The following is a 23880-nucleotide window of genomic DNA, read 5'->3' as shown; positions in this document are numbered from 1 at the left end:
GCAGCTCCTTCACAGCTAATACAGTTTGGTTTTATGGGTTTTATGGACCCATGAAGTTAATAGTTTTCACTCTGTTCCTGCTGAATGTAACTTTTTAAAATATTGAAATATTTCAACAAACATAGCGGTATAAAAGTAACCGAAAGACAGGACTTGGAATTTAAGTTGCAGTCCTTTTTTGCTAACAGTATCACTTCCAGTAAATTGTAGCACGCCCTTCCAGTGAAAACACCAGTGTAAACCTCTGCATCTAAGGGGGGGGGGGGGGGGGGGGGGGGGGGGGAAGTGTTTTAAAAAGCGCAGAACAGCTAACTGTGAAATTCATACAAATTGTCTGCCTAAAGTGAGGAGATGCAGCCTTGACTGCTAGCATCCTTTTTTTCCCACTTACTGCCATTGATGTTGCTTGGGATAGCAGGGAAACAAAATCTGCATTCAGGTTGCTGAAGATGTCATCCAAGAATGCAACAAAACACATAACAGTGTGGTCTTTGCCACTTCGCGTAGAAAAAAGGAATGAAATTAAAAGCATGAGAACTTCTCCAGTGCGGTCTCTTAAACTTGTGTCATTTCATGGAGGAAACTGTGCCCAGCCATGGGGATCGCCATGTCTAGAAGCACTTGATGAAACTTTGCAATTCGCCCTACAGAATCTGTCAATCTCTTTTTAAATTCTTAGTCCTAAGCTTTGTATATGTGGAGAGAAAGCTTTTGAAAGTCAACGTGTGCTGCAAGTATCAGTTAAGGAGAATCTAAAGAGGTGGTAAGTATTTAGAAATTCTTGAAAAAGGATTGTGAAGGCTCCCTGAGTAACCATGCCATCGGCGTCTCTGGCAAACCTGGCTGGATATGTTAAATGCTATCAAAACGAAGTAGTACGAAACCAATCTTGGCACTCACAACATTTTGGAATAGCTTTGTACAGTTGACCAAATGCAAACTTGCTAAAGGTGGAATAGAAATAAAACTTAAGACTTATACTGTTGGCTAAGTTTCAATCTGTTGTTCCTTTTTGTGTTTACATTTTTTAATCTTACACTGAGGCTTCAGAACACATAGGCAAAGGAGAACAGGCTCCGCGTCCATCGGGGGTAGAAAATTTTGGGGAAGAGAAGTCAAGGTGGGAACATACAGTAGCTCATTTCTGGATGCCTTCAAATCACTCAGAGCTCTGTCTGGTTTCCCAGGAAATAGTATAATTTTAATTTCCAAACAGGTTTGATCAAAAAGGCAATAAAATTAGTTACAGAAAACCCAAGATTGGACAGGGAATTCCTATGTAAGCCTAATTAATGGAATGGAAGGACGGCAACAGTTCTGTATATAGTATTGTGTTCTTCAGTTGGAATATTTTTGTTTTCTTTGACTAAATATGCTTGTGGGTAAACCCTGTGTTTGCTTGTACATCGTGTTCATGAAACTTTCTTGTGCACATCTGAGTGTCTGTATATATATATGTGTGTGTGTATATATATCTCTCAGAGCCTTTCAGTAGCTTATTTTTAATATTACGATAACCCACATTGTAGCAGTTAGGGAGGGGATTTTTTGCTGAGTGGCAAGCTCCCTGCTGAGGGTTTGGGTTTTTATTTTTCAAGGACATAAGAAGTCTCTAAAAGTTATTTCTGTTTTCGCAGGTCATCTAAATAGCATCATCTGCTATTTTTTACTCTCCGCTTATATCTGGTGTTCAGTATATGGTCACTGTGGTCTGTGTTGTAATTTAGACACAAGTGAAGGTTTTGGGGGATATTTTTTTATTTTTGGAGTTGCATATGCAGCCATAAGTCTTCAGAATGCAGAGTAAAGCATTTTGTTAGTTTCAAATCCTGCATGTTCTTTTCTAGCCCATAATTAAATCCTGTAAAACAAGCAGTAAAGTCAGAGCTCAAGCAAGTATGTGAAACCACAAATCACGACAAAGCAAAACACTGCACTTCTGGAACATTTTTAAATCTTATTTTATGTATAACTCATTTTATCGTCAGGTATCTATAAGGTCTTGTAAAGCAAGCAGTGGAAGCTGAAGTACAGTGTTTGAGATGGGAAAAAAAAAGTCGAAGATACAAATTATTTAATGTGTATGCATACGTTAAAAATCTATTTTTAAACAGTGTTTGAATTTGTTTGCCTGCCAGTTTGGCTTTTGATTTTTCCTGGAAGATAGTATATATTTAACACGGTATTGCTGATTCGCAGGCATTGGCACAAAGTTCTGCTATTGACGGCAGAAGCGTTGCTCTTTCAGCTACAGTGAATGGGGGAGAGCTCTGTAAAGTGTAACACCTCTCCTGTGCATTTATTGCAGGGAAGCCAGGGCGACAGCAAGAACGCCAAGAAAAAGAACAACAAAAAAACCAACAAGAATAAGAGTAGCATCAGCAGAGCCAACAAGAAGAAACCCAGCATGCCAAATGTGTCCAATGATTTGTCTCAGAAGCTGTATGCCACTATGGAGAAGCATAAAGAGGTACTGTCACAATAATGCAGTGTCCAGAGAAGATTTTAATCCTGTAAATCCAGGCCTGGTGATACTGAGAAGTGAAAAATCAGGAGGAGTAAAGGTTGTGATTGCACTAGAACTTTTTTCTGTTGTGCAACAACATATTGGAAGAGATAAGCCTAAATGAAGTTGATTAGATAATGTTTGTAGCATACCATTACTGCCATGGAACATGAGCTTTTTCCTGCAAGATTATCTAACCTCATTTATTTTTATTTTTCCCCCCCATTTATCTGCAGGTCTTTTTTGTGATTCATTTACATGCTGGGCCTGTAATTAACACCCTGCCTCCCATTGTGGACCCTGATCCATTACTTAGTTGTGATTTGATGGATGGGCGAGATGCCTTCCTCACCTTAGCCAGAGATAAGCACTGGGAGTTCTCCTCGCTACGCCGGTCCAAGTGGTCCACGCTCTGCATGCTGGTAGAACTGCACACTCAAGGGCAGGATCGCTTTGTCTACACGTGCAATGAGTGCAAACATCATGTGGAAACAAGGTGGCATTGCACTGTCTGTGAGGTAGGTGTATATCACCAGAGACATCTGCTCTCTCTTCCCCTACAACCATGCTCGATAATTTTATTTTTAAAAAATATTGCCCAAGCTTCCTCGAAATTAAGCCTATGCTGTAAAAGGGCTGCTGATCCTTAAGGGAGCACGACTACCACAGTGGGATATCTCTTCTTCTAGAATAAGTGCTTTTAATTTCTCAGCAAGGAAAACGCCAGTACTCTGGAACAGCTACTGCTGCGTCGTTTATTCAACTGTGGCTCTTTTGCACAGACAGTTTTAAACTTAAAGAACTTTAGGACTGGGTGGTGGGGTGTGACTGCGTCAAGACTAGTCTGAATCTGCAGGGCACGAGCTCACCCACATTTGATGGATGTCCACGAGAGAGGTTCACGTGCCTTTCTGCAAGGTTCTTCCTTCATTCTGCTTTACACATGGTGCCTCATGTTGGAGGGAGTGCAGCCGGGCGTGTGTCCGGGCTGCTGTGGAGCTGGGTGAGGAGGTTGCCACAACTTCATCATTGTCTCTTCGGCCCAGCGTTAGTGGTTACCTGCCCTTCGGATCAGACCAAGTGGCTTCGTAGCCTGGCTCGATGCTTTTAATGACTAGTCCTTTCGCAGCATAGATGGCTTCCACTGTGCTATGTTAGAGAGCAGCTGTGCATGGAATTCTACCAGTGGACTTGCAGAAAGGGTAGCCTCCAGAGGCTTGTGATAACCTCTGGCTGCAGCTGAACAAAAAGCCAAAATGAGTAAGCGCAGCCTAGATTTTTACAGTGGTTATTGCCAGGTTTGTGTTGGAAGAGTCTTAATTAATCCCTCTGAGGAAAGCATTGAACAGGACTTCTTGAGGCAAGGCTGCTGGAAATGGATGGTGCACACTAGGGGAACTAAGTGGTGGAAGGAGGTATGGCCTTTAGGTTTTTTCTGGGTACTCCCGTGTAAGGGAGTACCCTTCCGCCAGCAGAAAAAGAACAGGGGTGTGAAAAAGGCGGGGGGGGGGGGGGGGGGGTGAGCAGGTTTTCAGATAAACGTCTGCCTTAGCATGAAAGTTGTGCTCGATTTGAGGGTTGGCGTAGGGATTAAAAAATACATGTCTTGGGGTAGTTATTATTAGGCAGTAATTACACTAAGGATAGCTAAATGGAGAGCCAACCCCTATTTTTTAGGCAGTGATGGTACATTTCTCCTGCTAGTTGGAGGTTTTGGCCCCCCTTGTGTAGACACCCCAGCAGACATCACAGACAAGTAAACAGTTCCTGTCATCAGAAAGGAAAAATACCCAGTTCCTGCCGGACTCTTTCATGTAATAAAATGACGCCACAATTACAGCCCCTGTTTGCATTGCTGTGCACCCTAGTCGAGACTTGCGGTTGCTGCCTCGCTTTGCTGGGGCAGCTGTCGTGGCTCCTGCCCTCGGCTGCCCAGCGCTCCCTGCCCCGAAGGTCCGGTCCCACTGTCCCCGTATGCAGCCGCTCTCTCCCTTGGTGTACCAGGTGTACACTGAAACTGTTCACAGCACGCGGCTCTTGCCCTGCTCTTGTTCTGTGTGCTCGTTCCCACTGAAACCCAGAATTGTCCTTCCACACCAGGCTGGCGTTGCTCACCGAGCGTCGCTCTGACTCCCCTGCTCTTTCGCTGGTGCGGTTAGTGCTCTGTAAACAGCTGAACTTTGGGTTTTCTCTGCTTTCAGGACTACGACCTCTGCATTAACTGCTACAACACTAAGAGCCATGACCACAAGATGGTTAAGTGGGGCCTGGGTCTGGATGATGAGAGCAACAGCCAAGGGGAGCAACAGTCAAAGAGCCCCCAGGAGTCGCGACGACTGAGCATCCAGCGCTGCATTCAGTCCCTTGTCCATGCCTGTCAGTGCCGCAATGCAAACTGCTCATTGCCATCCTGCCAGAAGATGAAACGGGTTGTCCAGCACACCAAGGGCTGCAAGCGCAAGACCAACGGCGGCTGTCCGGTGTGCAAACAGCTCATAGCTCTTTGCTGCTACCATGCCAAACACTGCCAAGAGAACAAATGCCCTGTGCCATTCTGTCTCAATATCAAACACAAGCTTCGACAGCAGCAGATCCAGCATCGCCTGCAGCAGGCTCAGCTCATGCGCAGAAGGATGGCTACCATGAACACCCGAAACGTGCCTCAGCAAAGTTTGCCTTCTCCTACCTCAGCAACGCCTGGTACCCCTACGCAGCAGCCAAGTACACCGCAAACACCGCAGCCTCCTCCCCAGCCCCAGCCTTCCCCTGTAAGTATGTCACCGGCTGGCTTTCCCAGCGTGTCGAGAACTCAGCCCCCTACTACTGTTTCAACAGGAAAACCTGCAAACCCGGTTTCCGCGCCTCCACCTCCGGCTCAGCCTCCGCCGGCCGCGGTGGAAGCGGCTCGGCAGATCGAGCGAGAAGCTGCGCAGCAGCAGCAGCAGCTCTACAGGGTCAACAACATTAACAATGGTTTGCCTCCTGGTCGCCCAGGACTAGTAAACCCGACGGTGGGTTCAGTGAACCAGATGCAGCAAGTCAGCATGAATGTACCCCGGCCCAACCCCGTCAGCGGTCCAGTGATGTCCAACATGCAGCCTGGGCAGTGGCAGTCGCCTCCGATGCCACAGCAGCAACCGATGCAGCCGGGAATGGCGAGACCGGTGATGCCGATGGCGACACCACAAGCGGTGGCCGGGCCGAGGATGCCAGGCGTGCAGCAGCCGCCGCGGAGCATCCCCCCAAATGCACTTCAGGACTTACTGAGGACCTTGAAATCACCAAGTTCTCCGCAGCAGCAGCAGCAGGTTCTTAATATCCTTAAATCCAACCCTCAGCTTATGGCAGCTTTTATAAAGCAAAGAACAGCCAAATACGTGGCTAACCAGCCTGGGATGCAGCCGCAAGCGGGCATACAGCCCCAGCCTGGGATGCAGCAGCCGCAGACCGGCATGCAACAGCCAGGCATGCACGCTCAAGCAGGATTGCAGAACATGAACGCGATGCAAGCAGGAGTGCAGCGACCGAGCGTTCCTCCCCAGCAGCAAGGGATAGGAGCTATGAATCCCCAGGGACAAGCGATAAACATTATGAACCCGGGCCACAACCCCAGCATGGCAAACATGAGTCCGCAGTACCGAGAAATCCTGAGGCGGCAATTACTGCAGCAGCAGCAGCAACAGCAGCAGCAGCAAGGAGGGGCTGGCATGGCAGGAGGGATGGCAGGACATAACCAGTTCCAGCAGCCTCAAGGACCAGGAGGTTACCCTCAAGCCATGCAGCAGCAGCGGATGCAGCAGCATATATCGATACAGGGGGGGGTCCATGGGACAGATGGCTCAGATGGGACAGCTGAACCAGATGGGCCAGCCCGGCATGGGGGCAGACGGCACTCCCAACATCCAGCAAGCACTGCAGCAGCGCATCCTGCAGCAGCAGCAGATGAAGCAGCAGATAGGGTCCCCCGGCCAGCCCAACCCCATGAGCCCACAGCAGCACATGCTCTCAGGACAACCGCAGGCGTCTCATCTCCCTGGCCAGCAGATCGCCACCTCCCTCAGCAACCAGGTGCGGTCCCCAGCACCCGTTCAGTCTCCCCGTCCCCAGTCCCAGCCACCACATTCCAGCCCGTCACCCAGGATACAGCCCCAACCGTCACCTCACCACGTCTCTCCCCAGACTGGTTCCCCCCACCCAGGACTCGCAGTTACTATGGCTAGCTCCATGGATCAGGGACACTTGGGCAACCCAGAACAGAGTGCAATGCTTCCACAACTAAACACCCCGAACAGGAGTGCGTTGTCTAACGAATTGTCTCTGGTCGGTGACACCACCGGGGACACATTAGAAAAATTTGTGGAGGGTTTGTAGCATTATGGGAGCATCACTTTCCTTTTTTTTTTTTTTTTCTTTTTTTTCCTTTCGTGTTCTTGGACATTTTATACTGAAAATTCAGACATCTGGGTTGTTTTGAATCCTAGATGGAACTGCTGCTTCCTACACATGGAAGAATGAATTGCTGTTTAAAAAAAAACACAAAACAAACAAAAAAAAAAAACACAAAAAAGACAAAAACAAAAAACAAAAACAATACAAAGAATATATTTTTTTGTTAAAGCCAGGCGGTTAAAATATCTGGTCTCTTTTGTGGGTTTTTTTGGTTTTTATTTTTTTGTTGCTGTTGACTCATACCTTTTTTTTAATGGGGAAAACAAGTTCATTATATTCATATTTTTTATTTGTATTTTCAAGACTTCAAACATTTGCGTTTAAAAGAAGAAAAAATAATATTCAGAAACTGTTTCCTGAAATAATGCAACATTATAATGTATCCTGGTAACTTTGACACATTGCGGGAAGATTTTTTTTCTATAGTGAACTCTGCAGGCGTTGAAGTATTACCCCTGGAAAGATAGGAATTGACTCTTGCACACAAAAACACACATTGGCCAATGCCAAAATCCTTGTCTTGCAGATGTAGAAATTGTTGCTTTGTTTCTCTGATAAAACTGGTTTTAGATGAAAATAGGGATGATCACTCTTAGACCGTGCTGATTTGAATAGAGAAGAAGCATTCTTTTCTTTCTTTCTTCTGTGTGAAACTTGAAATGAGGAAAAGCAATTCTAGTGTAAATCATGCAAGCGCTATAATAACTATAAATAAGAAATCCAAGAAGATTCAATCACTGTATAGAATGGTAAAAAAAAAAAAACAAACTCATTTCTTACTTATAATATCATATTGTTAAATAAACTGTGTGCAACAGACAAAAAGGGTGGTCCTTCTTGAATTCATGTACATGGTATTAACACTTAGTGTTTGGGTTTTTTGTTATGAAAATGCTGTTTTCAACATTGTATTTGGACTATGCATGTCTTTTTTCCATTGTATATAAAGTATTGCTTAAAATTGATATAAATTACTGAAGTTTTTAACATGTATTCTGTTCTTTAAAATCCATGTAAGAATGTTTAAGGTTTTTATTTATTTATATATTTTTTGATCATGTTCTTTGTAAGACATAGCTATGGATATTCACTCATTACACAGAGCAGCCAGAGGCATCGATAGGAGTGGCACGATACATGGAGTACTGTAGGTAGCATGTCTGTTTTACAACACCCTTTAGTGATTGTTTCCTTTTCGGGGAGGGAGAGGAGCGGGGAATGGTTCCCATACATTGACTCCTTTGCAGGTGTTCATCCATAAGGGTTAACTGGAATAAATTATTAATAGCCGTTGCTTTTTAAAAACTGCATTAATTTAGAGAAGGATCACCAATGAAAGGAAAATAGAGAGTATTGAGTTAATTCTAGGCTAATTTATTTAGTCTACAGTAAAATATGAACCTATTGACTTTAACACTATTTTTCTGCTGTTAACTCTGAGTCTAGATTTGAGGGTTTTCTGTGGAATAAAAAATAACAAATCATGTACATGTTCCCTTTAATATCCTGTCACCATGCCCTCATGTTCCTGGGATACTTGCCCCTCCTCCCCCCAGTGACTTGCTTTCTTGGAGTTAAGTCGTCCAGGGAAACTTTCCCAGCGTTAGGTGCGAGCTAAAACCACAGCTGGCCTAAAGCGCCGTCCCTCAGACCTCCAGGCTTCTCGATGACGTGCGACTGGCGTGGGATTTGCAGCAAAAACCCAGCGCGGTGGCCCGGCTTGGCTTGTCACATTCAGTTAGCGCTTCCTCCGGCCTTAACGGCGGTGGTGGAATGCGGTTGGGAGGACGGGGGGGAGAAGAGCAAACGATTGATCTCAACTTTTATCCCCGTACTGTGAAAATAGTAGTGCGCTGCGGCGCTACGCCGTTCTTTTTAACTGTAGAGGGTCTCTGCTTAAACTTTTCTTGCAAACTTTTAACTATTGTACGTTTTTCACCACCATTGGATTCATCTGCCCATGCAATTGTCTTCAGCAATTCAAGATGTCAAAATTTGGGGCTGGGGTGAGGTCAGTGAACACTAACCCAAAGCTTGTCCAAAAGAAATTGCTGTAAAAAAAAAAAAAAAAAAAAGATGGAAAGCCCTGATGCTGTGTCTCATGCTGTGTACTTAAAAAGAGGAAAAATACTATATTTGTGATCAAAAAGAGGAAACTTGAAATGTGCTGGTGTTTCTAATAAAAGCTGGTAAAACTGCTTGGATTGAAGGATGGTTCCACTTGGCTGGTGCCCGCTGGGATCGGCGAAGCCTGACACCTGAGGTTAAGATAACTGCACTCAAATCTCGCTAATACCTTTAAGTAGCATCTGCTTTAAAAACATCGGCACCGCTTCCGGATTTGGATAAGCCGGGTCCTGTTCGGAGCACAGAGGTGGCACAGCTCTGGGGCTGCAGCTCCCTTGGGTTCCCGTTCCCAGGGAAGAACGGAGGAAAAAAAGCCAAACTGATGGGAAGCGAATACTGGAATGCTTATACGTACAACCTGAAGTATGTTGAGAGCACAGAACCAGGGACAGATTTAGATCCAGTAATCCCAGCCTGCAGGAGTGGTTGTTTTAGATAAAAGCAGGTATTTTGCCAGGGAGAGAAGGGAAACGCAAAGTTGGAGTCAGACACGAGTAGGGGCCGTGCTTGACGTTGGCCCCTGCAGTCTGGGGGGGCGAGGGGGGGACTTCGCTCCAGTCTCCCTGTGAAATTCAGTGTGTCTGGGACTGAGCATCTGATTTTTTTAGGTCCTTGCCTGAGTTTTGATGGGAGAGGAGCTGGCGATGAAAGGCATCTTCAGAGCACCAGCGTTCATAAGGCAGGAACGCACTGGAGATCAGTGTGGGAGCTCTGTCACCAGAGGGGGTGGCCAAGACCTTCCCCCTTAAGGAATTCTGGAGGGGAAGAAGGTGCTTAAATCTGAACGTTGAGCTGCAGCAACTTGGTTCTCTGCTCTTCCTTCAGCTGTCCACCGCGCTCTGCCACTGGCCATCCTGACTTCTGCCAACACTGCTACCACCACAGGCTGCGGGCGCATTTCTTCTCACTGCAGATGCACCAGCTGAGGTTCACACCTTGGCTGCTCATCGCTGTCCCACCGGGCCAGAGGTCTGCCCGCAGCACTTGTGTAAGCGCTCCCTGCTCTGGTCTGTCACCTGGACGTGTTAGAGCGAAGGGGTGAGGGTCTGACGGCAGCTGACAGCTGAGGAAGAGGAGCCCTCCTGCTGGGGGTGCCGCAGGGACCGAGCGGGCCGGGCACAGCAGCCCTGTCGGCCGCTGGGTGGGAAGGCAGAGGCAGTGTCTGCGTACAGCAGCGAGCGGAGGCAGTTGATGGTGATCCAGGGGTGCCGCCGGCACCTCTTCCAGAGCAAATTGCAGCCTCTGGTTTTCTCAGTGCCGTGAAGATCTAGGAGCAGCTACGGAGCCGGGGGAGCACCGCAGAGCGTGCGGGTTGCTGTGCGAGGGTGAGCCGTCCTTCCCTGCGCTTCGTCTCCTCAGCCGGGAAGTTACAGTGGGGAGCGGGGTGATCCCTGCCACCTGCAGCGTGCTGGCGGGGCGGTGAGCGCAGCAGCGGGTGCCAACCACCGGGTAACCGAGCCGAGCCTGGAGAGGGGAGGGTCTGTGCCAGCTCCCGGCCGTCCGCAGGCCTTCCCTGCGGGAGCACGCTGCGACTAAAGGGCCAAGACGCACCCAAGGGCGGCGCAGCACGAGGTGAGGGAGGAGGAGGAGGCCTCGGGTGTTTCGCAGCAGCTACAAGAGCCCTGTAGGGTGTCATGGCGAAGTGGTGCTCAGGGGTGCAGTGGGCTCAGCGGGAGGTGGTGATGAATGCAGCAGCAGGAGGGAAACGTTTGACACCGGCTCAGAAGTTGTTTTCCTTTTGGCCCCAGCACAGGGAATCTGGAGGAGGGACTGGGGTCGGTTCCAAGGGGAAGTACAGCCCAGAGGAAGGGTGCCGGGATGATGCAAGGGCTGGTGCTGGCTTTGTTGCACCTAATCCACAACATCCCGCGCCACACGAGCTGCGCTGCGTGCAAGTGCTTCGTAGACACAAAGCCAAAGATGAGCTGCAGCAGGAGTGCAGTGCAGGCGCAGTTCTCCGTGCACTCCCCCGAGCCGGGGTTACAGAGCTGCCGCTGCTGCTGGTGGCAGCTCCCTCCCGGCGGCCCTGGCTCCTCTCTCTGGAAGTGGCAGCCAGACCTGCGCCATCTCTCTGGTTTTAGCCAGGCCAGGCTCTGCCGTCACCCGCACCCCGAATTCCACGCTCGGCAGAGCCGCTCGGTGCCTCCTTCACACACCCGCCGATGGGGAATTCCATGGAGCGGGGAAGGGGACGTCCCATCCCCCGCCCAAGGCCGAGGAGCGGCACATGGTGGCCGCCTCCAGCGCGGCGCAGCCCCGCGCCGGCCCCCCCGAAGGGGCGACGCCGGCCCCGCTGGTGCGTGCCCGTGACGCCATCAGCAAGCGGCGCGGGGGGGGAGGGGGCACGGAGCCGCGTGACGCCGGTGCGTGCCCGTGACGCCATCAGCAGGCGCCGCGGCGGCGGGCGGCATGGCGGCGGCGCGGTGGGGCCGGGGCCTGGCGGCGGCGCTGCGCTCCCGAGCCGGGCCGCGGGGGCCCGCAGGTGAGCAGGGGAGGCCCCGCCGGTACCGGTACCGGCCCGGGCCCGGCCGTCGCGCTGGGGCCGCGGGGGGCGCGGGGGCCCTGGCGGGCGCTGGGCCCAGCTGCGCACCCGCGGGGTGCCACGCTTGGGCGGCGGCAGCCTCTGCGGGGGGGGCACACCTGGCACCGGCACCGGCACGTGCCAGCGGCCCTCCCCGGGGGCCAGCTCGTGTAGGCGCGTATAGGGCACAGCGCGTGCTCGGGGGCCTCTGCGGGCTCGTACCGGGCGTCTGGCGTCTTCCGGGCGCTGAGCCCGTCCGGGTGCGTTGCCTGGCACGTATAGGGCCTGTAGCATGGCCAGGCCAATGTCGGGGCTAGTGTAGGGCACCGAGCGTGTTCCAGCCATGTAGCGTATCCAGGTTCATTTCCGGCTTATACAGGATGTAGAGCATGTCCGGGCTCATCTGTTGGCTCATGGAGGGTATATAGCATGTCCTGGTCAGTGTCCTGGCTCGTGTAAGGCATCTAGCATGTTCTAGGCATTTAGCATGTCCAGGTTCATCTGTTGGCTCATATGGGGTATATAGTATGTCCCGGTTAATATCTTGGCTCATACAGAGCGTATAGTGTGTGAAGGTGTTTAGCATGTCTGGGTACATGTACTGGCTCATAGGCAGCATAGCATGTCCAGGTACATCTGTTGGCCCATATAGGCTATACAGCATGTCCCAGGGACATGTGCTGGCTCCTACAGGCTGCATAGCATGTCCAGGTACACCTGTTGGCCCATATAGGCCGTATAGCATGTCTGGGTACCTCTGTTGGCCCACATAGGCCGTATAGCATGTCTGGGTACCTCTGTTGGCACACATAGGCCGTATAGCATGTCTGGGTACCTCTGTTGGCCCATATAGGCCGTATAGCATGTCTGGGTACCTCTGTTGGCCCATATAGGCCGTATAGCATGTCTGGGTACCTCTGTTGGCCCACATAGGCCGTATAGCATGTCTGGGTACCTCTGTTGGCCCACATAGGCCGTATAGCATGTCTGGGTACCTCTGTTGGCACACATAGGCCGTATAGCATGTCTGGGTACCTCTGTTGGCACACATAGGCCGTATAGCATGTCTGGGTACCTCTGTTGGCACACATAGGCCGTATAGCATGTCTGGGTACCTCTGTTGGCACACATAGGCCGTATAGCATGTCTGGGTACCTCTGTTGGCCCACATAGGCCGTATAGCATGTCTGGGTACCTCTGTTGGCCCACATAGGCCGTATAGCATGTCTGGGTACCTCTGTTGGCCCACATAGGCCGTATAGCATGTCTGGGTACCTCTGTTGGCCCACATAGGCCGTATAGCATGTCTGGGTACCTCTGTTGGCCCACATAGGCCGTATAGCATGTCTGGGTACCTCTGTTGGCCCACATAGGCCGTATAGCATGTCTGGGTACCTCTGTTGGCACACATAGGCCGTATAGCATGTCTGGGTACCTCTGTTGGCACACATAGGCCGTATAGCATGTCTGGGTACCTCTGCTGGCCCACATAGGCCGTATAGCATGTCTGGGTACCTCTGTTGGCACACATAGGCCGTATAGCATGTCTGGGTACCTCTGTTGGCACACATAGGCCGTATAGCATGTCTGGGTGAGTGTCCTGGCTCGCACAGGCTGTGCGGCATGTTCAGCTCCGCTGGGCACAGGGGTGGCAGCGGCAGCATTCTGTTCTCTGCCCGTTCCCATCCCAGGGGACCTTACGGCTGAGCCCGAAGGTGGCGCGTTTCCCAGCAGTTGCTCCAGGTTCCACCTGAGGCAGCTGGCGAGGCCGAGGGCCGAGGAGATCCAAGCCCGGAGGTCCCGGCGGCAGAACGTGCTGCCTTGCCGGGGCCGTGGTGCGCAGGCCTTGAGATGCACTTGTGCATTGCCAGTAACCGGGGTGCGGTCAGGAGCTCCCTGCGTGTTTTCTGCGAGTAGCCCCTGCCGCGCTCGGTGCTCCCTTATCTGCTCTCTGGCTCCTAATCGCCAGATTTATAGGTTGTCACTGCGGTCTGTGGTTTCCCTGTGGGTTACGAAGAGAAAATGCGACAGAGGAAATCGTGTGACAAGTAGGGTCGCTACGAGGGTCAGACTGTTAGATTTATTGTGCCGCTGATTGCCACCGGCTTTTCTGGGCAATTCCATTCTTCCACCACGGAAGTCCCCAGTGGCTTGTTAGCGTCTCTGTCTGAGAAGGAAGCCATGTGCCTCTGCTGGGTTAGATGTGCTCCAGCAGAGCCAGAATTTTATTCCTTAACCTGTCATTCAGGTCCTTCAGGGAAAAGCCAGCTGGAGCTGTGTGGGGTGGAAATGAGGAGGAGGAGGTGGTGTCCTTTCACTTGGATGCAGGCGGAGGTCCCTGGCTGTGGGGACAGCCATCCCTTCCCTTCGGCTGTGAGAAGTTGGCAGTGTTTTCTCTTGGCTCCACAACACTGAAGGCTGAAGCTGGCGCAGAGCTTTTCGGGAGCTGTGCTGGCACAAGCGGATCAATCAGGGAGTCTCCTCTCCCCAGATACCTACAGGGTGGTGTGCCCACCTAGAGAGCCTGTTCTTCTAACAAGATGGGGGCTGGAAGCATTGTATTGCTAGTGCTCTTCTTTGCAAGAGCATCCACAGCCTTGCAACTGCACGGCAATCAGGCTGTTATGGTAATGTCTGCTGACCCAAATTCTCCTCTTTGTTTTGAGCCGTGTACTGCTTTGTGCTCCGTTTCCCCCCCTAAATTTCTAACTGACGCTCGGCTTGGCTCCCTGCAGACCTTTTCCCAGAGGAGGCTGTGTTTCCTGGGCGGTTGGTTGGGCTCAGGAATCACTGAGGCATTCTGGTGCCCAGGCTGAAAGGAGCCCCCAAGACCTGGGTCCTTCTCTTTTCTGTGGCGTGTTCCCTGTGTGAGCGAGGCCGCTCCGTGGTCATACACACAGGATCACTTAAGATTCACAGAGGACTGGAAGCTGAAGTGTGGGTGTCTACCACCTTTTATGGTGCAGGTGAGGCAGTGATGCAAATAGGAAGGTATGTGAACTGTGATAAAGCTCAGCATTTTATTAACTCGATATAAAAAGACCTGATTTGCTCCAGCCCGTGGCAGCGCTCAACTGGGGCAAAAGCCGTTCCTTCTTTGCTTCTTAGTCTTAGGAATTTGTTTCTCTGGCTCATTCTGATTGTCACTCAACCTGTTAATTCAGCAGATACTTTCTCAATAGCTTTTGCATGCTGATAATTGTGGGGTTATATCCAGAACTGCTCAGAGCCTTTGCCAGGCCAGGGCTCTGCAAGAGACAAATGCTCTGAAGATGCTGCAGTGTGCATTTAATGAGCTTTGCTTCTACCTGGCACAGGGCGGGGTGTTAATTAAGGTTGATAAGACCAAATATTACATGAATCCAAAAGTAACTTCTGGAACTGATGGATGGTGATTTATTATTGTGTTTTAGGTGTAGGGAGACAAAAGACATGAATATGTAAACAGTTATAAATAGCTGTAGTTTCTAGAGCCAGCTAGTGGTAGTAGGCTGGGGAGGCGACCCGTTTATTGGCTCCGGGGCCTTGCTGCCTGGAGGTCTGGTGGTAGAAGTGGTCTTAAGGTTAGCACAGAGCTGCTGCTGGTCTGCTTCTCTCTTGGGTTCTGGAGTCAGGGAGGGAGAAAAATTCCCTGTTTTGTTTCTGCTGGTTGGGAAACGTGTGTGTGTGTGCACATACAAGCGTAGATGTTTCAGAGTGTCCTATACTGCCTAGCATAAAATGAGCATAAGATTTGTAAACATGTAAATAAAATATGTAAACCCTGGGCTGACTCAGGGCTTTCCTTTCCAAAGCTTGATGGGGTGGACAGCCACGCAGTGAGTTCTCCGCTGCTTCCCGCATCCATCACCCAGGCTGTTTCCCTCGTTGCTCTCTCAGATGAGCCCAACAAAGGCAGTCAAATGAAAGATGAAGAACGTGTCCTGTGATAATGCGGCAGAACTGTTTGTGACGCAGAGAGTGAACAGTTATGTGTGTAGGAGGTGTTCAGATGCATTAAGAACTATTTGTGGGCTCTTTTCTTTAAGGGCAAAATGACTGGGGAGTAATTCAAGCTTCTGGCTGGAGAAGTGGATCTTGATTCAAAGCTTTCTATGAGGAGGAGGAAGAATGAGGACTGACAGCCTCCTCAATCAGCACTTGGGGATGAGGCGCAGGAGCCAGGAGCACTGTTAAAGCTCAGGGGGTTGTGTTCTGGAGGGAGCGAGAGCTCAGCCTGATGGTCTGCAGCAGCAAGACCTGTTCCCCATGACCATGCTGGCTGTAGCATCTGCTGAGGTGCACAGGGGGGTTGCAGAGTGTTTGTGAAGGGAGCCTGAGAACCTCCCAAGCTGGGCTGGAGGACAGCGAGGGGTGTTGGGAAAGGGCTGGGATGCTGAGTTCACTCAAGGGCTATGACAAGGCGGTGGAAGGTTCAGGATGGAGCTGAACACTCCCAGCCTGTCAGCTGGGCTGGAGAGGCTGTTTCCAGGGAGGTCAGAGGTGCACTTTGGGGCTGTCACCATACTAATGGTTCTCAGTTCAGTCTTTTGGTGGTTTTGTACCCATTCATCCAAAGAAAGCACACCTTGAGAACGTGCCTCTTGCAGGCCTGGGGTGTGAGGTTTGCCTCCTTTCCTTCTGTGACGAAACAGCCTGCAAACACAGAGGGAGTCGTAAGAAAAGCCTGGGCTTGTCATGCTTCCAGCTGCTTTTGCCGCTTATCCAGCGTCTCCCCACTCTGCCCAGGCCATCCTGGTTGCTCCTCTGCCTCCCAAACCAGCCTCGTCCACTTATGTTCCTCGTGGGGTTGGGGAAGGCCGAGACACCGCCTGCCCCCTGTGCCACGGCGCATTTAGATTCGCACCCTCCGGGTTCTTACCCCGGCACAGGCTGTTCTCACTACAGTTCAGAAATTGCAGCAAGTAACTGGCCTTGGACAGAGCTCTGTAGTGCTCTAAGTGCTCCCTTTGTGGCCAGGTTTGGCTTCGGTGTATCGAACAACAGAGAGAAGACCGTTCAGTTCACCCGGGCACAATGGAAGGAGGAGAACTGGGAATCCCAGTCCTTAATGGGGCTGGTACGGTTTCCTGACCTCTGTCTTGTTTTCCCCACTGATCGCTTTGATGCCTAGTGGCTTTGTGGTTGCACGTGCTGCTTACCCAGGGCTGGCTTTGTTGGAGGCTGTAATCCCTGTGCTCTGTTGACGGTGCTCAGATGGTCAAGGGCCAGATATTTATTTGCCATAAAGTAACTGCTCGGCTGGCTGCTGGGGGCCAAACAGGGCTGGCTGGCGCCGTTCTCAGGTATGGGAGCTTGTTGTAAAGGAGCTGGTTACTGTCGGCGGGAGGAAAATAAGAAAATAAGCAGGAGGAAATAGATTTTGGTCCTGATGGTAACTGTTAGTACAGCATCCAGAGAAGCTGCGTGTGCAGCAGAGGCATCTCCTGGACGTGCAGGCTGCCTTGCTTGGAATGGGGTTGTATGCTTTCACTGACAGTAACGTGGGAGTTGAAGTGTTCCCTGTTCCCTTCAGCTTGGCCAGATAACAGCAATGAAGGCTGCAGACTGCCTCTTCCTCACTGGTTAATTTGTTGTGCAAGCTACTAATTGTCATCTTCTGGCTAGAATTTTAATTCAGAAGAGACACACTCAAAAGTAGCAACTTGCCCTTCTTACACAGTGAAGGCAGTGCTGGAGGGAAATGGTGGGTGTTGGGTTGCAAGGGAACTCCAGCCTTGCTCAGACAGTGTAACTCCCCACATGATTGCTTAAGTGGGACCTTTAGCGAGGTTGTTGCTGCTGATACTTGTGATGTACACTGAAATTTTCAATGGTGTCTTCTAGCAAAAGGAGCAGCATGTCTCCAAAGACAAATACTCCGACATTGGAGCCTCCGGTACAACATTCCTGCCATGCGCATTTCTGCTGTCCAGACATACAGCACGCAGACAGTGGAAAGCAAGGAAGAAGAGCCCCTGCACACCATCATCAGCAACAGGGAGAACGTGAAAGGTGGGCATAAACACAGATTTGTGGGAGCACTCCTGGGGTGCTGGCAGACCCGGGACAAGGTCTGGGTGCAGCCGTGCCCTGACTGTGGGGGTGAGCTCTCTGCAGTAGTGTTTCTGCTTCTGGAGGAGATGCAGGATGCAGGTCATCACATCCTGCTGGCGGGCTGTGGTCTGAATCTGCGTTGCACCATCACCTCCCCCAAACTGAAATGGGTAAAGCAGAATGGCCTTTACAGAGAGATGAGGCCATCAAGACTGTGGGAAGAAGTGGCAGCCATGGGCTTAACCAGGCAATTGATGGTCATGCATGCGTGTAGAGGCTCCACAGGCGCTAGAATTTACCTGAAAAGAGACTTTTTGTCCCAGAAGCAAGCTGTGCCTGCCCAGGTCATTGCTGTGGGTCATGCAGAATGAGAATCCTAGTGTCAACCTTGTCAACCTTTTAGTTAGAATGAATTGCTTTGTACATCTCCAGGGAGAGGCGCTTTAAAGCGAAGTCACACAAGTTATTCAAGCACAGAAATAACATCTTAACAACATGCTCCCGTGGTTTTTCCAACTGCTTTTGAGACTGCCAGGCTGTGAAGCCCTGAGTGGGGTTGATGCACTGCTCCTGCTGCTGTCCACACCCCAGCTTCACCCCTGTCACAGAGGAATGTAGGTCCTTGCCAGCAAGACATGGCAGATGTGACATGTAAACCGTGGCTTTCCCCATGTTGCTTCAGGGTTCTCTAATGCCTCTAGCAAGAGAAATTCTGTTTTTAAAGGCTAAGGATGGTGTTTCAGCTGAGATGTTTTGTAGTGATATCCCTTCAGAGGAAAATTCTCTTTCTGTTGAGCACAGCTACCCACCCGCATAGGTAGCTGTACATATGCGCTCCCTTGCCTGCTCCACAGAGACATTTGAGAATCTGCCTTTTTCTGCTTAAGGCTCTGAGTGTTGTTTGGGCATGAGAACTGCTACCTGGCTGTAGAAGCTCTTGGAGAAGAGCATGTGCAAGGTTGTTCCCTTGAAACTGGAGTCAAGGAAGAGTATGGAAGGCAGGCTATAAACCACGGGAGGCACTTGAGAATGCGGCTGGGGATTGCATGGAGTCATGCATAGGAGCAAGGGGAATCGCCTTTCACTTCTCATTTACTGATTGCCCTGCAGCCCAGACATGGTGACTAATGTCCTGCTACTGCAGGCTTTGTCTGCCTTGAGGTTTGTGTGCCAGGAGCTGAGGTGCAGAGGCCAAGTGCCTGCTTGGCAAAGTGTGCTGCCTCGTTAGGGGTGTGTAAACAACGTCTTTGTTGTCATCTTGTTGGAGGTCACAGTTACCTGTGTCCCATCCTGCTTCAGGCTTTCGCTCCTAGGAAGCTGAAGCATGTGGTAAGACTGCAGTTTTGCCTTCCTTCCCAAGAGGACCCTGGTGAAGTGCCTTAAAAAGGTGTGTTTGTGATTTTTGTTCTAGGTGCAGCCTCTAAACATGAGTTTCAGGCTGAAACGAAGAAACTGTTGGACATTGTTGCCCGTTCCTTGTACTCGGAAAAGGAGGTAAGGCACCCACTACTTGCTAGTAGATTTTCTGTTGGCTAAGTCCTGTCTCTGTCAAGGGGTACATCCAAAACACTTTTTCTGGGAGAATACCTGCTTGGTTTCCCAGCAAGTCCAGTGCTGTTCATATGTTGTGCTTTCTTGAACGACGTTTTCTTAAGACACCTTGAAAATGTATTTTCAGAATAATTTGTAGGTATGGCCAGGTGACTCTGTGAGCCCCAGAGCCTCTGCACTTCAATATTGAGTTCAGACAAACTGTTCTCCAGGCAGATAATGGGGAAACACAGGTCTTTTTCTACCGAGCTGGAATTAGTTTGTGAGTAGGCCGTGAGTTCCCAGGTCCCTGGGAGTCGGTGCAGTGGACAAGGCCAGGCTGCAGTGTCAGATTGTGTTTCATCCCCAGGTATTTATCCGGGAGCTGATCTCCAATGGCAGTGATGCACTGGAGAAACTGCGTCATCGGCTGATGGCAGAAGGGAAGGCCTTGCCAGAGATGGAGATCCATCTGCAGACAGACAGTGGAAAGGGAACCATCACTATCCAGGTACCTCCCTTTGGTTACAAGAGCATTATTCCCTGCTGCTCCCATCACTAGCCCTTGTCCCATGAAGGATCAGTGGAAGCTGAGTGGCATCATAGCCCAGTGGATTCCCAAGCCAGCTTGAAGATGTGTTCTGTTCTCAGATGGACTCCGGTTCATGAGGCTGTAACCTCAGGATTTGATGAGAAATTACAAATTTGTCTGCTCCCTGCTTGTCCCTACAGGAAAATTTGCTGTTCCTTCCTTCCCTGTTAAGAACTACCAGTAGTTTTTCTCCCAGTACCTCGTCTGGTGCACTTCCCAGGTTGTGTGTGCATTTCTCACTAGTGAAAGAGTTGGGAGTCTGGTTTCATCCTGACCTTTGGTGAGGATTTCCCTCACCTCCTTAAGTCTGAAGAGTTACATGGTAGCTTCCCTCTCACCTCAGCTGCTGGGAGATGCTGGGGTGGTGAGAAGAACCTCGCTTTACTGATTGTCTCTATTTCCTCCTGCTCCAGGAGAGACCAAGTCCAGCTGATGCTGAGGTTCTGCCCTAATACAGGTGGGACTGTAGATTGCGGCAGTACCACAGCACTTACCTGTCCTCCTTTCTGCAGCCCGGGTTTTGATTGTTCCCTGCTGGTGCCAAAATACTTAGCTGGAGCTGGGCAGTCAGTGTAAGCATGCTCACCTGTGGGCCCCGGTGTCTGAGGGAAGGTAGAGCCAGTCCTTCTTTCTGTACTTTGATTGCTCTTGTTCGTGGCTGTTGTCCAGGGTGGAAGGCTGGGACTCAGATTTGCTGCTTTCTTGGCAAAGTTCTTAATGCAAAGGCAAACTGGTAACTTTTCTCGTGGACCAGTGTCAGCCATGGGTGTGTAGCTCTGGACTGTTCCCAGGAGAGCAGAGAGTGAGGCAGAGCGCAGTGTAGGAGTGAAGGCTGAGCGGGTCCAGAGGAGATGTGGCACACACAAAACACACAGTCTGGTATTTTTCACGTGGGACAAAAGCACTGGCTTTTAGAGGCTGCTTAGTTATTTTATACTTATGATTCTCTGCAGAACAGGCAGCTGCGGTTGCCATGGGGAAGTTAGTGTTCATCAGTGGGCAACACAATCATCAACCCAAAGATTCTCAAACCGTAACGCAGAGGCTTTGCTGTTCCTATCACACCTGACTATTGCATTTTTCTGACTGCTGTGTAACACCAGTTCCTTAATGAGCTCTCGCGTAGCCCCAGGCAGGCTGTCATTCCCACCTTGCTCTCCTTCTTTCCCTTTTGAGCCCGTTGTGGACACGTAGCCTCTGACTCCATCAAGACGTTTGTACAACTCATGCCCTGTAACTATGGAAGCTGTCCCCTTCTTTGGCAGTTTGGTTAAAGAGACCTGTTTGCCCACCTCGCAGATAGGGTACGTTTGATGTCATACCCAATTAGATGTGTTAGGGATTTGTGTTTTTATAACCCCCTACCTGGCTGCCTATGCATCCCTAATGCGACTAAATGAGTCTTAACTAGGAAGCTTTAACTGCAGCAATACTGCTCTGTTAGAAGGGAGAGAGAGCAGCGCTACTGCAATCTCTTTTAATAGGTTTGCCTTCTCAGTAGTGCCTAAAGCTCCTTAGCTCCAGTGAAGGGTTTATTTATAACCTCTTGAAGAAACATACTGCATATAATGATTGCTTTGAACAAGCCTCATTCAGAACATTTCCCTACCTTTCAGGATTGCAGAGATGCAAGAAAACTTGCCTGCAACGACTGAGACAGAGATGGACCTGTCCCTTAGTCGCTCTTTTGTATTCTGTACCCACTAGGACCTACCAAAACCGAGGCAGCAGGTCCCTCATATGTGATCTGCAGCAATGGTCGCCCCATTATTTTTTTCTAGACAGGTCCTGTTGTCTCAGTCTGACCCCTGAGTCCTTCTCCTCAGATCTTTGTGCTGCTCTTGGCCTCTGGATCTGCTGAATCTCTCCCTTCCCCTTCCAAACGTTGTAGCATCTGCTTGTGTCTCACTAGTTGAGAAAAGGCAGGTCTGTACGTGTGAGGGTCTCTGTTACAGGCGTGTTCCTGGGGTGCATTATCTAGTTCTAGTAAAGGACTAAGTTCAGCTCTGTTAAGTGGCTGCGGTTCTGCTTATTTCTCTGCCAGGACTGACTTCCAGTCGTAAGCATAGCAAGACTCGGGATTTGAATACGATGGCCTCATTCGGGGATATCCTGCCTAAGCATTGCCAAGCATTGTATCTGCTAAGAGGGAAATGTCCACCAGACTACACCACCTCAGTTCCTTCACCAAAGTCCTGTTATTTTAGCAAATCCCACTGTTTCTTCCACTCCTTTGAAAGCTACCTCATTCTGTTTCTAGGATAGCTCCACCTGGCAGCAGCCACCGCCTGCAAGGTCAGATCTGTTAAGAAAATCCATTTGAAAATGTTAGGGGTGTGTTTTCACTGAGGACAGATCTGCAGAGCTCTGCAGTTCTGCATGCTAAGGCTTTACAGAGTTGGTTTTGGACCCTTTAACGTGGGAACAGAGGACGCCTTGTAGAGACCCCAAAGCCCTGTGACCACAGAGCTTTCCTTCAACACGGGTGCAAGGCTCCTTGCGGTGCTGGGCTGTGCTGCAGTCGGTGTCACTGCTGCACGGTTCTGCCATACCGCTCTGTGGTGGTAACCTTCTGCATGTGTGAGCTTGGGGGCTGGAGCCATGCTGGTTGCTGCTGCTTAATTTAGGGCTAGGACAGTGCTAGCAGTTGAGAGGAAATTGTTTGAAATGTTTACAGAGCTAATGGCGGCTGCTGCTGCTGCTGCGTGAGGGAGTGTGACTGCTGTTTTAACAGGGGTAAGCAGCATAATTGCTGACAGAGCTTGGGCTGCTCAGTTCTCTTTGCCGGGCTTTCTTCTCACTGTTGCAGTCATCCAAAATCAGTGTCTGTGAAGCCACAAAATAACAAGTTTGCTGTGTTTGGGAGGAGTTAAAATGACTGCAAACACCACTCCTCCCTGCAACAGCTCCCTGCTTCACTGAGCAGATCTCTCCTGGTCTATGAGTTCTGAACAGTCTGCAACAAACACTGGCTTGGCCGGAGGCTCTAGTGAGGAACCAAGATGTTTGGGCTTCAGCAGTTCAATGCAGCTGCACCGGCAGGTCCAACAGAGCTTGGTGCAGGTGGGGAGCCAGTCCCCGTCCGTGCTGGGTCATGTCCCAGCAGCCACCCTGTGCTGCCAGGCTGCAGCAGAGAGAGGGTTACATCTTCAGCTGTGTGCAGCATTGCAGCATCCCTCTGCCACTTGGGCTTGAGGAAGCAGGGGAGCAGGAGATGAGCAGTGATGCAGGTAGAGGTGGAGGGGTAAAACTGGCTGGACTTTGACAAGCCTTAGGTGGAATTAAGCTTACAGAAATGTGCCACTGATTGCAGGGGAGGGGTAAAGCTTCCAGTTGTTGCATCATCTGTAACAAATAAGTCAGGGAACCAGAAATATAAGTGCATCTCAAATAACCTGTGGCCTAGGGAAGGACGTGCAAAATCTTCTGTTTTCTTCCTCTTTGTGCCAGAATAAGAGCATGTCATATTTAAAAATGGGAAGTTCAGAGTGGGTAAGAGGAAGTACTTTTCTGAACAGTGGGTATTTAGACCTGGATGGGTGGAAGCTGAGCCTGTAGCAGCGCTCAGCATCGTTGAAAATAATGTTAACACAAGGGTACTGGAAAGGAAAGGAAACCTCAGGCTCTCTGCTTCGGACGGCTTGCATGTACTAGGCCAAGATTATCTTGTATCGATGTGCATCAGTTTTATTGTGGCTTTTTTCCTGTTGGTTGCTGCTGCAGATGCCATATTGGTTCTAAACTGGAACGCTGCTCCAGTGTGGCTGCTGTCCTCAACTTGTGAATTTTAAGTCTCTTTAAGCAAGGCATTTAAATAACAGGGGGAGGGTGGGACACAACACCACCTGCTATTCAGACATTTTGGGATTTTGTTACTTATCAATTGGTGAAAGCAGTATGTCCTTATTTTATAATGTAGTCAGTGTTCTTCTGATGCCCTGTTGAGATTTCACACTGAAATAAGCATTTCAAGTGTTCATTTGGCAACAAAGCGAGATGAAAGACACAGTAGCTCAGACATGTACTAACTGCAAGCATCCTTTCAGATGCAGCCGTGGCAGAGGCAGCAGTTAATGGTTAGTTAATGCATTGCTTGGTGTAATGCAGTTCTACAGTACC

At 50.1% G+C, this 23880-nt stretch overlaps 2 protein-coding genes across 2 annotated transcripts in view; both read left to right on the top strand.

Moving 5' to 3' along the window:
* Positions 1-9164, top strand: part of CREBBP (CREB binding protein) — a 97374-nt gene extending 88210 nt beyond the window's left edge. Inside the window, 4 exon segments of the mRNA XM_055807002.1 lie at positions 2309-2470; positions 2743-3024; positions 4708-6321; positions 6323-9164. Coding sequence (XP_055662977.1) covers positions 2309-2470; positions 2743-3024; positions 4708-6321; positions 6323-6877 — 2613 coding nt within the window. The 3' untranslated portion in view covers positions 6878-9164.
* Positions 9165-11409: 2245 nt separating this feature from the next.
* Positions 11410-23880, top strand: part of TRAP1 (TNF receptor associated protein 1) — a 28064-nt gene continuing 15593 nt past the window's right edge. The window contains exons 1-4 of the mRNA XM_055807003.1: positions 11410-11564; positions 17430-17597; positions 19051-19133; positions 19540-19680. Coding sequence (XP_055662978.1) covers positions 11492-11564; positions 17430-17597; positions 19051-19133; positions 19540-19680 — 465 coding nt within the window. The 5' untranslated portion in view covers positions 11410-11491. The remainder of the gene's footprint in view (positions 11565-17429; positions 17598-19050; positions 19134-19539; positions 19681-23880) is intronic.

The sequence above is a fragment of the Falco peregrinus genome, chromosome 5 (assembly GCF_023634155.1).
Source record: "Falco peregrinus isolate bFalPer1 chromosome 5, bFalPer1.pri, whole genome shotgun sequence".
Taxonomy (NCBI): Eukaryota; Metazoa; Chordata; class Aves; order Falconiformes; family Falconidae; genus Falco; species Falco peregrinus.
Note: the sequence above shows the minus strand (reverse complement) of the source record. Positions and strands in the feature narration are given on the sequence as shown.